The following is a 14966-nucleotide window of genomic DNA, read 5'->3' as shown; positions in this document are numbered from 1 at the left end:
CTTTTGGATGAGTCCCTTTTGAGGACACTGAAGAGACATACTTGGTGGCGAATGTACGCAAGTTTCTGCTCCCCCACAGGGAAAACTTCCATTGTCTGTGATGTCATCGAAGGTGACCCCCAACCAACTCAATTCCTCTTGGTATCTGCCTCCTCCTCTGCCTTCACCTTTGATAGATATTACAGGTGTTGTTTTTCCTTTTTCCCCCTATGAGATGATTTTTGGACTTTGTGAAAAAGGATGGCCTTGAAGTTGTTGTTGTCCCTTTGCAGGGAATTGTCCCTTCTGACCACCTACCTGTTTTTAGAAAAATTTTTGGGGGTGACTGAAGGTTTATACGATTTTTGATCAATCAATTTGATCAAAAATCATATAAGCCTTTCTGCCAGAAAGATAATCTCTCCCTTTTTCACCCCTACTGAACCCTAGGCCCCATTTAGACAGCTTAAAAGGAGCTGTTTCGTCCTTAAAACTTGCTGCCTGGAGCACACTACAGATCTTGCCCAAATCTGGCGACCAAGCAAATTTTCCTTGTTTTTTACAAGGACTATGCTCATGGCAGGTGGTATGGGCCATACCCACTGGCAAAAAGTGAATCGAGCAATTTGCTACGGAACACTTGAACTGAGGATCCTGCCTAATGGCGGCCATGTAGTGATATAAAGCAAGTTGTTATTAGAAACTAGTTAGTATTAATTGTTTTTAAGGGGGGACACTTCTGTAGTTCCTCATATAGTTTCCATATTACAGGTTAATATGATTACAATTGTGCAGTTTTAATACATTTAATTTAGTATCTATGTTAAACCACCTAAGGTTTAGGTTAGTTTTCATACCTTACACACTGTTAGTCCTTTTGCAATGGCCAAGTGAAATTTTTAGTTCCAATTGTCATGCCATTCAGACTAACTGCTATGAACTAATCTGTTTGACTAACCCAAACTACTGTTTTATATAGCTTAGGGTAATAATTCTAGTGTAATCTACGTTAAACTAAGAATAGAAGATTTCTCAGAAGGTTCTTGCTTAACCTATTGTAGGCTTATTTACAATTAAAAAAGATATAAACTTTACAGAAAATAATTCTCTTATCTATTTTTCTGTTTTATGTGGCCGAGGCTACCACCTTTTCATCTAACATTCGGCCACCGCTGTTTTACGCTAATAGTAGGATATTCCTTATATAGGGGCTCCTAATTAATATGGTTAGGCTACTGCCTCTTCTAGATTTATATCATCTTTAAGGATATAGGCTACACTAGACCCTACTAGCATGTAACCTTACAGATATGCTACTGAGTCATAACAAACTAGGTTATTTTATTTAGGCTACGATACTGTTTATGTATAATCCTAGGTTTATTTGTTCTTTCTTAACCTCGTATAGGGTATTGCCTAATCCAGATTATTATAAAAACAGAAAACTTACTAATATGTAACCTTATTATTCAACTATTTGTCTAACCCAGTTTGTTGTTTATATCCAATCCTAGGCTATTTGGTTTACTATATAAAACAGTAATCACTAATGTGTAACCATATAACCAGGTTATGACTTACTCTAATCTAGGCCATTGCCTAATATGGATTATTTAATTCACACTTAAGTGTATGGGTTACATAAACAAAACACAATTAGCCTACCTTAGTATGTAGCCTTAAGGCTAGGTTACCATCTCATCCAGCACAGATTACGACTTCATCTAGTCCTAATTACATGGTCAAGGCTAACAATTTAGTCCAAAAATGGGATATTTCATGAAAAGTTACCACTTAACTTGACATACGGTAATGCCTAGGCTAGTCCTGGATTATTTAGCTCATGCTCAAGTGCACAGGCTTATATAAAAGGGAAAAAATTTTTACTAATATGTAGCCTCACTGTTAGGCTATCGATTTACTTTGCCCAGATATTGTTATTACCTGATCCTAAGGTCCTCGGTCTAAGCTAGGCCACTTAGGATATGTAATCCAAGGATGTACATAGGCTATAGACAACATCCACTATTAATCTAGTCTGAATTATTCTCACTTACTGCCTACATTATTGTAGACATTGTATAATCTGAAAGGATTTTCCATATTAATAATAAGTTGTGGAACATTTCTTTTAGTTAAAACATTTGGTTAGAATTTAAAGCAATTTTCGTTTTACGAAACTAGGTAGCAATCAACGCTTTATGAAACTAGGTAGGCTAGCGATCAACAAGCCGGGTTCCGGCTTTAACACACAAATTATATAAATTCCAGAAGTTTAAAACTATAAAACTAAAACTTTTAACTGGAAGTTAATATTGAGCACTTATCTTGCTATTTTTGATGTTTCCATAATCCTCGATACTAAAATGGAGAAAAAAGTAGAATTTTTTCGGAGCGCTGGTAACAACGTGAACCGTTCACTTTAGACCAAACAGAGTAATGGCTCCTTGGTCTTTTAACGGCCCAGTTGTAAACAAGAGGGCGGATGCGCATGCACAATAGTCACTTCTCTGTCTTGCAGGTTCTTCTGACATTGGAAAAACTGGGTTCACCTTCGCTGAAGATATGGGAAAGTGCCCTCTTATCTTTGAGTCCATTATATACTCCATCATGTGTTAAAATGTTAATCATTACGACACAATACCTGGCCAAAAGACCAACTAGAAAAGAATTCTTTGATATTAGTTTGGTCACCATGGAGCTCTGGTAGACCATGGAAGGTAACTCCTTGAGGACTCAACAGCGACTACACTATCAAAAATGCATTAACTTGTATCAGAACTCACAGAAGACAAAATATTAACCTTGTATTTATGGTTGCCTCCAACGGGGAAAAATGTGAGAGAAGTGGTACCATGGGTGAAACAGCCTCTTTAACCAATGCAAATTTAGTTAAACCCTTGACTCCAAATCACACTAACAACCTCTAACTTATCCAGTAGCTTTTCCTGAATCAAAGGGGGAGCTGAAAATGGAGCTACCATACAGGTAACAGGAAGTGGTACTGACAAAGAAAGGAGAGAAGGGGAAGGAGGTGGTTGGAAGAGAAAAAAGATACTGTATAGGTGAGGAAGCCAGAGGGGATGAAACCAACTTCTGCCTTGCTCTAATCATATGCCTCCTCAACCTATATGCTTCTCTTTTCTTCCTAAAACTAAAGAATTCTTCACCACTACATTAGACCACTCCCTACACTCTGCAAACTGGAGGTTAAGGTCACACCCTTGGCCCTGCAACTGACACAAATAGCATATCTAATTCAGCCAGATACATCCTGCTTACACAAAAGTCAGTATGGGAGCAGCTAATATCCTTATTTTTCCTGCTTCTAGCTGAGGACATTCCTATCCAACAAAGCAAAAATGGTTACAATACTGTGAAACAGTAAAACAGCCAAAATACTGAATGCTTGGCAGCACCAGTCACTACGACACCATGAAGACTTCTGATGAGAACTAAAATGCTCAAGACCCACCTGCTGGAGAACAGGTGAACTAGACCATCCATCCAGAACAGCCAAGTATTCTTCTCTTTATCTGAATGCTCACTACACATGACCAGTTCAAAGATGTAAGCTATCTTTAACAGTCGGTAAGATTCATCCCAAATAATACAGTCACCATCCTACTTAAGAACCAGTTACGTTCCAGACGGCCTTTCATATTTTGAATTGTTCGTAAGTTGGTTTTTAATATGTAGTGCATAATTTTTGTTGATGTTTACATTCCCGAGTTAACTGAGAGTCATAGATTATACTAATTCCATAGCATTTTTAAATCATGCAGTATTATAAAAAATTACTTTGGATGCTAGGAAGGTAAAAATAAGAAAATAAAATTCATACTCATGCAACATTCAAAATTTAGTGTTTTTTCTAAGCTTTTAAAGTTATGAACTTGGAGAGAATTTCACAGGAGCAACATCTGACCTTGGAAGTTCACAAAGTAAACAATGTACACTGCCATTTATTGACAAAAATACGTACTAAATGTTTTCTATGAGGAGAGGAAATATAGAAAATTGGAATTCATTAAATGAGTTAAATCAGGAAGGTAAAAATACTGTAAGTAGGTATATTTTATGAGTATGAATGAGTATTCTTGTGATTGTAAAAAGAGTACATGATAGTTAATCATGTGAATACTCAGGATAATCAGGGAAGGGGTTAAAGAAACAGGTTCTTCTCCTTTCTCGTGTTCTATTCTTTACAAAAATTCTTACTAGCAGAGTAGGCGTGCAGATCACAATTTGAAATTGTGACCCTGTCTGTTCATGTCTATGAATGTTTGAAACTTGAATGTTTGCAAGTAGGGTGGTGACTGTACATGTCACATAGCTTAGATGTACGGTGTATGCTCTGTACAAGTTACCAGGCAAAAGATAGGATTAATATATAAGCACTGATTAAAACAAACTATAGAGGGTATATGATATACAACTGCAGAAAGAAAGGCAGTTAGAGATAAGACTCTAGAAGGGCAAAAAATGTAATGGGAAGTTCTGCAAAATATGACTAACAATTATTACCTGATATATCTGAATCCACCCCTTCTGGCTGCTTCCATGTGGCTCCCTTTACAGGCACCCACCAAGGACTGGCAGCTACTGCTTGTTGTATAGTGGCACTGACCTCTGGTGATAATTCACTCTCTAGCACAAAGGAGTCTCCAAATTTCTCAGCCTGCAAAATTTCAGTTGATTACTGCTTCTCAGGGAACCATTAAAATTATGAGCAATAGCACTGCAGTAAAACTTGTCCTGTATTGTGCCTAAACATCTTTACTTGGAAAAATTACTTTGTTACTTAACCACAATAACTGAAATACACAACCCCACTTTTGTTCAGTATGGTACCTTACTCAGTCTCAAAAGAGGGAGTGGTGCATGTGTATTATTAGTCAGTTTACCTGCACCTACATGCCAGAATACTCAACTCTAACAGGGTCTGGGGAATTTATCTTTGAAAAAATAAAATTTTGTCTAATAAGTAGCACTCTTAAAAAATTAATAATTTTGAAAAATCTAAAATGAAGTAAATTCTGATTTATTTCCAAAACTTGACATCTGCTGTCAGCTCAAGTTTAAACATTCACATGAAAATATGTTAACTGTTAGTATTGACCTCCACTTTCCGCTTAGGATCTCGGCATATAAAGCCAAAATCTTTAAAAATTCGATTTGATGAAAAAAATTCTATGGCTTCGTATAGCTTCAAGAATGTGTCCACGAAATATTATGCTAAAATTTGCCTTATTTCTCTAGTTATGGCCTCAAATGTAACAATAACTATATACCATAAAACACCAGTAGCTCAAATGATTTAGTCTGGTATAGTTTTTGCGATGTGTGTTATGAAAACTTCCTTTGAAATGAAATATATAATGTCAATAATATCCTACTTGGCACCTTTTTTTAGTTATTCCTAGCCATGACAACGCACCACGTCATACCATGACGCCGACTGTGGCCGAGAGTTGCCTATAAAACTTCCAAGCCAGAAGGACACATTTTTTCACGCCGCTAGCCTTGACTGAACTCTGTATTTTTCTGGGCGGTGTTTTTGTTTTTCACCATGCCTGAAAGGTCCAAGAGTTCACTTCATGCTTCTAGAATGCCGAAAAGCCAAGTGGAAAAGTCCAGGCGAGAAGTAGAAGAAAGAATTCAAGAAATTAGTGCCATAGAGGGAAATGGAGTGACGGAGAGAGAGAGAGAGCTGTCGCCAGCAAACAGCAGCAGAGCAGCGATCACTGCTGACCAGAGACCAACCACATCTACTCTAAAAAAAAAGCCTCTTTATTCGCTCGTCACTACTAAAGGGCAAAGATATTTTAGAAGAAGAAAGCAGTGGCTCGGAGGCTGATATTATAGACGATCCTGGAAATAAAATGATCATAATAAGTGAAGCAAGACTTGATGAATTACTTGAATCACGAACCCTAATTGTGAATGTAAAGTAATTCCAGGATCCATTTGGCAAGGGATGGATTCGAGACACTAATAAAAGTGTAGGCAACTATGATACCCTAGAGTAATACCTTTGCAGCAAGATCAGACAGGGGGACCAGGAACCTAAAATTTATAAGAATGTGTCTTAGGCACATAAATAATCAATTAATATTCTTATTTATAATCATTTTAATTAATTAATACCCAAAAATAAAAATTAAAACCATAGAATTAATTGTAACACAGTCTTTGAAGTCCCTTTTACTTTTTTTATGTAACTAAAACTTTGAAGGCCCGTTTCTCAAAATATAAGTTTTTACTTTAAAATGCATCTCTCCCTAGTATTGGACCAATCTAAATGAAATTTAAATATAACATGGGAAACATGGTAGATTAAAAACAAAGCAGGGATTTTAATATTTTGAGTTTCTGATTTTTGGCAATATTTTTTCTGTAATTTTTCCGGAAAATTTCATTAAAAAGAAAAAATTCATATCTCGAAAAATAATTGAAAAATCAAAAAATCGGCTTTGTATCGAAGGTCCATATGTGTTTTATACGTGGTTCAAATCTCATCCCTTAAAACCAAAAAGCAAAGGAGGAGATGCATTTTTGAAAATGGCCATTTTTGGCGAAAATGCTCTACGTCACAAAACCTAAGGTCACTGAACAAAAATTTTTCCCAGAAGTTCCACACAATATCCTTTAACAAACCCCCTATATATCAACAACCTGTCGTTAAAAAAAGTCGAAACAAAATCCCCTTAACAGGGTCACGTGGAGTATTCAATAAGTGTTACCTTTCTAAACATATGGACAGGGATCCTACATATTTCAGCATTTTCATTAGGTATGTGCAATTTGTGGAATAGAAACTTAATGGGTTGTACTAAGGAACTTTTAAGACCAAAGTTTTGAACTGCACATATAACACTTCTTGAACTGAAATGAACAAATTTTTAATAGTCTTGGGTGCTGAATTTACTGCACACACTTCTGCTGTGAAAACAAAAGCATGTCTGGTAAAAGATAATCGATTTGTTCATGATGTGCAGCTAGTAAAAAAAAATTTAAACTCATTTAACCTATTTCAAATCTCTAGCATTCTGCTAGTTTACCATTCCAAAACAGGCCTGACCTATGCCCCGTGAATGGGAACCCGTTTAATCCGCAGCAATGGACACTGATAACTGTCAGTTTAGTGGTCTTTATGAAAATTGAAAGGACAATATGAAGAAAATTAAAATCTACAAGAGATTTACATTAGCAGGAAGATTTCTAACTTAAAAACTGTTTTACTTACAACATAATTGAAAATATAATATTCATGTGCTCTTGTCTAAACAATATCCAAATAATCAAGACTTTTGGATTGGAGACATCAGTAGACAATTGTGCAGCTTAAATATTATCTACTTAAAGGTAAAGGCTAGTTGAAAGTCTCTCCTTAGGGTGGCATCTGTAACAGTGTCACCAACTCGAGTGCTGACAGTAGGCCCTGTAATGAATAGCCTACAAAGAGCTGAAATGAGACCTCATTTCAGAAATGGTAACTGGGATGTAAGTTCCATTTTAAATTCCTTTAAGAGCATCCTGATTTCATATCACAAGAACATTCTGAAAAAAATGAAAAGGTAGTCTCATAATCCAACTCTACTCTATCCAGAGACCCAAGAAATAGAATCCAGGCCTAAAGATGATACTTCAGTGGCATTTTAATGAAACAAATTAAAAATATACAGATCGTGTAAAGACTGGTCTAACATGCCAATCTTAACAAGTTCAGAATGGTTCCTAATGTATAAATCAGAATTACGAATCTCTGCATACAATAATCTAGGAAAACAGAAATATAAATAATAAGTGCTACCAAGCTCTCCCAGTGTCACAGAACTTGAAAATATTACTTATGATTGGGATCCCGGTCACCTATAAAACAGGTTTTGAAGTAGAAAAAGCCTATTTTTGATAGCCGCTGTGAGTTCTCAAAAGAGTTACACTCTCATGGTCCCCCAAGAGCTCCATAAGACAGACCAACCAATTACAAAGAATTCTCTTATAGTTGGTCTTGGCCAGAATATACTGTAGCTTGTTGGCACAGTGACAGAATATAAAGGACTCATGAAAGGAGGGCTCTATCTCCTGTCCTACAACGATTACCTAGGCTATAAGTCTTACTCGCAAAGATGTGACAACAACTAACTTGGCGCCATCTTCATTACATACCATGTCTGTGCAAGATAAATGTTTCACCACAGTCCCATGCCTTTTCATCAAGGAAAGTGGGTGGATTTGAGGACTCACAGTGGCTACCAAAAATATGTTTTTCCTGTCAAAACCTGTTTTTGATAGTGTAGTTGCTGCTTGTCCTCAAAAGAGCTTACAAAAGAAATAGATGGGTGATGAAATGGCTTAGCTCCTAATAAATAAATCTCAACAACCAAGATTATTCCGGATACCCATAGGGTTTGGCAATAAAGAACAGGAAACAATGCACGAACCAATATATGTATTATTATTGTGGTTCCAAAGTGGTTTACCTAATTATGGTGGGTCTGGCTGTGGGATTGTTATGCCTTCCCCAGCAATATTTCAGCATCACCAACAATCTCTTGGCAAGTGTTTCAGGAATTTTCTATTTAAGGTAAAGTCACAGGTTATCAACAGTCTCTTTATTCCAGATACACACTTGAGTCTGGCAAAAAGAACAGGAGACACACGAACCTATAAATGTATTATCCATTGTGGTTCTGCAGTGACTTACCTAATTAGGCTATGTTGGGTCTGACTGCAGGATTATTGCACCTTCCTCTGTTCAGGAATACTATCTCTAATAACCACTATGTATGCTCAAAGACTTCTTCAAAGGAAACATTTTTGAATGAAGTTAATGATGTACAGTATATATAAACACCATATTGCCTCTGCTCATTGATCCATATGCTAACTGTTCTCTTTATAGCGTTGTCAGAATTCTCTAATACAGGCGGTCCCCGGTTTACGACGGGGTTCCGTTCTTTGAACCCGAAATCGTCAAGCGGAAAATCGTCGAAAATCGTCAAAAATCATAAGAAAAACCTTACTTTTAATGCTCTGGGTGCATTGAAACAATGTAAACTGCATTATTATTGAGTTTTACATAAAAACCTTCAAGATAAGATTATTCTGCCGTTTTGGGGCCATATTTCATTCACAGAATCACAGTCCTCGACGCTGTTTAAACTCCCGGAACATGTTGTCTGTTCCGGGAAATAATTTCTGATGAATATATTTGAAAAGCTTGGTTTTAACCTCGAACGCCGTTAAGTCGGAACCGTCAGAAACCGGGACTGCCTGTATTAGGAATCATCAGTGGCAAAATTGTTTGGTTTGTATTACAGTACATGACATCCAGTGTTCAAAGAAAGGTAAAGAACAATACAAAGAACTCAGTATCTCTCTCTCGCCCTCTCTCTCTCTCTCTTTACTCAGTTAAAGGAATAATTTAATGAGGAAAATGGTGATCTCTATAAATTTCATTATTTTTTTCTCAAACTTTTCTTTTATCGATGTAATGCCACTACCACTGTTGTCAATTATAAAATCTCTGGCCTGGAAATAACTGGCAACCTGTTCATAATCATCATATATATATCTCACTTTGCTGTCATTGCCTTGTTGTCCCTCTGTTTTTGTTTGTAAAAGACATTTTCATCATTCTCACTGTCAGATGATGTTTTACCATTGTCTCTTGTGCAAGAATTTTGTACATAACTTTCATTTAGGTTGTGGTACATGTGCACTGTTTCATGTATGTATGTTTGTTCATTCTATATCTAACCCTTTGTTCTGTGATGTTCCAGAATTTATACATAAATAATAACAATTAGTCATTCAAATCATATAGTGGATCCCTGTTAGATTGCGGTTCAGCATTCACGGATTCAGTCGTCTGCGGTTTTTTCTGTGAAATGTATCTCCAAATATATTGCTGGAAAATTCACTAATTTGTGGGTTTTTTGTAGAGCAATATTCACTAGTTACTCTATTTGCACTTCATTTTCGTGACCAATACATTTTTTCGCTAAAAAAATTTAGTAATTTTCAAATATTAACCCTTGTAGCCTGAACTAATAATTATGACAAACGAAGCCCATGCGTACATAAAATTGCATGTTATTTTTGAAAAGTGGGTCTTTTTTTCCTGTCACTTACCGTATGTTAATTATCTCCCAAAATATAGGCTATTATATATCAATTTAAAGCTTAAAGCTTATGAACTGTATTTTAAGGTGGAAATATCAAAATTGATGTTCCCTGTAGGATTAAGGGTTCGCTGTCAGGCATCAGGAGACAACAGACATCAGCCGACGACAACAAACATGAGAAACACATTGCAAAACCATATTTACGACACTGTCCGAGCTTGTCAATCTTATATAACAAAATCTTTATTCTCTATGTCATTACTGATAACTGAAAAATAAGTGTATCTTATGCATTTCTAATATAATATCACAAAATTTACATATATATATTGCAATAATCACTCAAGACCACAGCCATGCGTGAACTTGAAAATGTAAACAAACACGAGATTTCTGGGTAATATGGCTGAAAGACAGGCTATCATCTGATTGGCTTTCTTGGAAAAAGGAGGGAGATGGTCAGCCAATAAAAAGTAACCATCTCTTGATGTGGGTTGGGCTTATTTAAGCGAGTAATTTGAAAGTGACTACATATCGCCACAGAGTAAGCAGTAAAAGCCAGTGTATAGCCTCACGGGTTAAAAGCTTAATAGTTATGTAAACACAGCAAAATATCAATCAGGTGTCAAGTAAAATCCCTCAATATTGATCTATTGTCATCGTAATATATAATGTATAAAAAGAAACAATGTTCATCCTCTCTCTCTCTCTCTCTCTCTCTCTCCATGACGACACACTATTGGCTGAAGGAGTTGTAAGTAGCCATTAACAAAGCTTGTAGCTTGATGCTTTGTATGTACTGTCAATAGTGTATGAATTGTACTTTTGTCTATCTCTCTCTCTCTACCTCTCCTACTGAGATGAGAGAGGGAATTTTATGCATATGTAACCAGTATTTTTTTTTTGTATGAAAAAACATGTTTTGATATTGGAAAAACCTATTTTTGGTAGTAGCAGTTACCTTCCATGGGCTACCAGAGCTCCATGGTGACCAACCTAATATCAAAGAATTCTCTTCTATTTGGTCTTTTTGGCCAGGTTTTGTGTTGTAATGATTAACATTATAACACGTGATGGAGTATATAATGAACTCAAAGATAAGGCAGCACTTTCCCTTATCTTCAGCGAAGCTGAACCCAGTTTTTCCGTCAAAAGAACCTGCAAGAAAGAAAAGTGACTATTGTGCATGTGCGTCCGCCCTCGTTTACAAATGGGTCATTAAAGACCACAGAGCCATTACTCTGTTGGTCAATGCAGGATCCCTTGCCCAAATCTCATGCCTTTTCATCAGGGAAGTGGGAGGGTTTTGAGGGCTCAACAGTGACTACCAAAAATAGGTTTTTCCTACGTCAAAACCTGTTTTTTGATAGCATAGTCACTTGTTTCGTCTTCAAGGAGCTTTAAAAAGAAATTGACAGGTGACGAAAAAGGCTTAAGCTCTCACTTTTTAATCCCAACAACCCAAAGGAAAAAAAAAAACTGGTCCGAGGCCAAGCCACAGATTTCAAGTCCCATTCTTTATTCCAAATGCTCTTCAGGTTTTGGTAACAAGGAACAAGAAACTATACATGAACTTACATTTTAGGATGTAGTTCTATGGTAGCTTACCTAAGCATGCTGAGTTTGGTTGAGGTACTGTTGCCCTTCTCCCAGTGATAGTTAACATACTCACCATCAATAAGATCCCTGGTTTTCTGCCGTAGCACCTAGGGGTTAAGATTAACCATGCCACCTACTGATACACAGTGTAGTCGAATTTGTTTGAGCATGAGGCAATAATTTAACTGATGACCACCCTGTACATTTGGAGACTTCGAAAGAGACATTCCTGAAAAAGGCCAACGATGTACTTACTTTCCTAATATGTGACCTAGGAAAGGAGTGTGGATCTGCCTTTTTAATGAGAAACACTACAATTGTTCTCAGCCCTTGTAGGGAGAGTGGTTAGTTTGTGCTAGGGTGTAAGAAAGTAGGACCCTCTGGGATGTTTGCTGTGACTTCTAAGTAAACCTTAAGTGCTTGAACAGGGCATAATGTCTTGTCTGCTAAATTGAGTTTTCTTGTAAGATTAAATTTTCTTTTGGAGGATCCTCATTCTTGGCCAGGAATGATAGGCCGGGAGACAATAGTAATTGATGGTCAGCTGTATGCGTGATGCATCGTCCCCTGCTAAGAGAGCCCAGATCACTAATACAAGCTCCTGATGCTAATGCAATCAAGATCGCCGTTTGAATCATGAGCTTGTGGTTGTTTTGGGTCCGCTGAATTTGACAGAAGTCTAAGCACCTTGTTCAGGGACCAAGTAATTGGAAGCCTTAAGGTGCAGGGACCAAGTAATTGGAAGCCTTTCAGGAGAGGGCCTTTGTAGAGCAAAAGACTGCAGAAAGGAAGTGACAACTTCTATACTGGAGTCAATCCCAAATCCATAAAGCAAGGGTTTAGTTAATGCAGCCTTGTATGCCATGACTGTTGAATCCATAAAGCAAGGGTTCCGTTAATGCTGCCTTGTGTGTCATGACTGTTGTAACTGCAAGGCGTTTGTCTTCAAAAGGGTGTATAAGAAAAATAAAAAGTGTTTCTATAGAAATCTCAACTGGGTTCTCAGTATAGATATAATCTAACCATATCTTCCATACAGACTGGTATTGTCGGATAGATGGTGTCCATAATTTTTGCACTACGTACCTAGCAATGTTGGGTGAGTAATTTTCACAACAGATATTCTAAAAATCCATACATGAAGGTCTCAGCTCAGAAAGGAGGGTGCGTAAACGACTTTCCCTCTGTCTGGGATAGAACAGCGGACAATAGTGGAATTGATCTTTTCATCCGTTGCTGAAGTAATAGGAACCAAAGCCTGTTTGGCCAATTTGGGGCTATTAAGTAAGCTGTTCCTCTGAAGGTTAAAAGTTTGCTCAAAACCTTCAAAATCTGGGACAATGGAGGAAAAAGATATCATCCTCCCCTTGTTCCAGTCTTTAGGAAGGCGTCTCTTGCTGTTGCTTGACTGTCCAATTTGGAGACACATATATTAGGAGTTTGTGATTCTTGTACACGGCAAACAGGTCCACTTCCAGTTGTGGAAGCACGCTGGCTATTGTTTGAAAAGAGTGGTTGTCCAACATCCACTCTGTTGAGGCTGTCGTTTAACTTGATAGAGAGTCTGCTATTACAATGAGATCCCCTGTGAGGTGAATTACAGACAAGTGCCATTTCCTTGCTTGCGCCATCCGAAGGATGACTAGCATTATCATATTAAGAGGAGGTGAACATGATCCTGACCTCTTCATGTAGGATATTGTAGTTGTGTTGTCTCTCTCTTCTGGAGGTTTAAGTTTTTCGAGAGACAAAAAGACAGCCAACAGCTCCAGGAAATTGATATAAGAATTCCTCAGAGTAGCTGATCACTTCCCTACCACCTGATGATCCTTTCAACGTCCTCCTAACCTGTCAACGAGGCATCTGTGTGTATTGTCAATCATACAGTCAGAGGAGTCAGGGTGACCTGTTTTGTCAGAGATTCCTTTCGGATCAAAGGCCGAAGTATCTCCCCTACTTTTTTAATCTTTTGATGAGGTCAGTCTCGCATCTTTTTTCTTGCATGCAGTAGCCAGAATTTGTTCACATTTTTAGTTGCAATCTAAGTATTGGATCTATTACTGATACGAACTGCAGCAAGACCATCATACATTCTAATTGCCATCTGGAAACTCTGGGATTTACAAGGAACCTTTTGAGGATTTGCCTTATTTTGTTTTGAGTATGATGGGGAGAGACAGCAGGCTGTGAAGAGTTTCCCGACACAGTTCCAGCCACTTGAAGTGTCTGCTGGGCGTGAGGTGGGATTTTTTCAAATTTATTATAAAACCTTTAGACTGTAGTCTGTTGACCATTGCTCTTAGGTCTTTCAAGCACTCTTTTCTTGCGGGTCCCCAGATCAACCAGTTGTCTAGGTAGGCTATTGGTTGTAATCCTTTTTGCTTGAGTTCTCGAACTAACAACGTTCCTAATTTTGTAAAATATTCTTTTGGCAATGTTTAGCCCAAAAACATGACTTTGAATCTGTACATATCTTTCCCTATCCAGAATCTTAGGAAGGGGCGGAAGGGAACGGCTATAGGGTCGTGCCAGTATGCATCTTTCAGATCTATAGAAACTGTACAAGTCCCTTTTGGAATGATTTAACGTAATTAGGCAATGGTAATTATCCAAAACTTTTGGCAAACAATGTGCTTGTTCAATGTTGATTGGTTGAGAATCACTCTTCTTTTGGAGGAATCCTCTTTTTGAAGACACTGAGGAGACGAGGGACGTACTTGGTGGCAAATATACGCATGTTTCTCTACAAGCCCCATTAACAGGGCCTTTCTGCACATACTGTATAAATAATGTTGTCCTCCCACAGGGAAAACTTCCAGTTGATGTCAAAGCTGACTCCCAACCATACAATTTCAATTGGTATCTGCCGCCTCCTCTGCCTTTGCCTTTGATAGACATTCCAGGTGTTGCTTTTCCTTTTTCCCCCCTAAAAGATGGTTTTGGACCTTGTGGAAAAGGATGTCCTTGCTGTTGTTGTTGTTGTTGTTGTTGCCCCTTTGTAGGGAATTGTCCCTTCTGATCACCTATTTGTTTTTTGAGGAAAACTTTTGGGAGTGACTTGAGGCTTATATGATTTTTTAACAAAGTGAGCCTTTTTTGGGGCTGGGTATGGGGAAATTTTGGGTTCCTTGTTTCCTGAATTCCCCTTTCCCCAGAAGAGCATACACTGTACAATTCTGTTGGCAGGCATACTCGTTGAGTTGAGCCACACCAGACTTCTCAAACACCTTGTGCTGCCACACGGATCATTGCCTG

General features: G+C 37.7%; 1 protein-coding gene across 8 annotated transcripts in view; it reads right to left on the bottom strand.

Moving 5' to 3' along the window:
* The window catches only part of LOC136845706 (formylglycine-generating enzyme), a 113423-nt gene that overhangs the window by 50930 nt on the left and 47527 nt on the right, over positions 1–14966 (bottom strand). For all 8 annotated transcript variants that reach the window (XR_010855223.1, XR_010855224.1, XM_067115866.1 and 5 more), the window contains one exon: positions 4507–4660. Coding sequence is in view for 6 of the 8 variants with exons in the window: in XM_067115866.1 (XP_066971967.1) it covers positions 4507–4660 (154 nt within the window). In the remaining 2 variants the exon portion in view is untranslated. The remainder of the gene's footprint in view (positions 1–4506; positions 4661–14966) is intronic.

Source organism: Macrobrachium rosenbergii, chromosome 14 (assembly GCF_040412425.1).
Source record: "Macrobrachium rosenbergii isolate ZJJX-2024 chromosome 14, ASM4041242v1, whole genome shotgun sequence".
Lineage (NCBI taxonomy): Eukaryota > Metazoa > Arthropoda > Malacostraca > Decapoda > Palaemonidae > Macrobrachium > Macrobrachium rosenbergii.
This window is presented reverse-complemented; position numbering and strand designations above follow the sequence as displayed.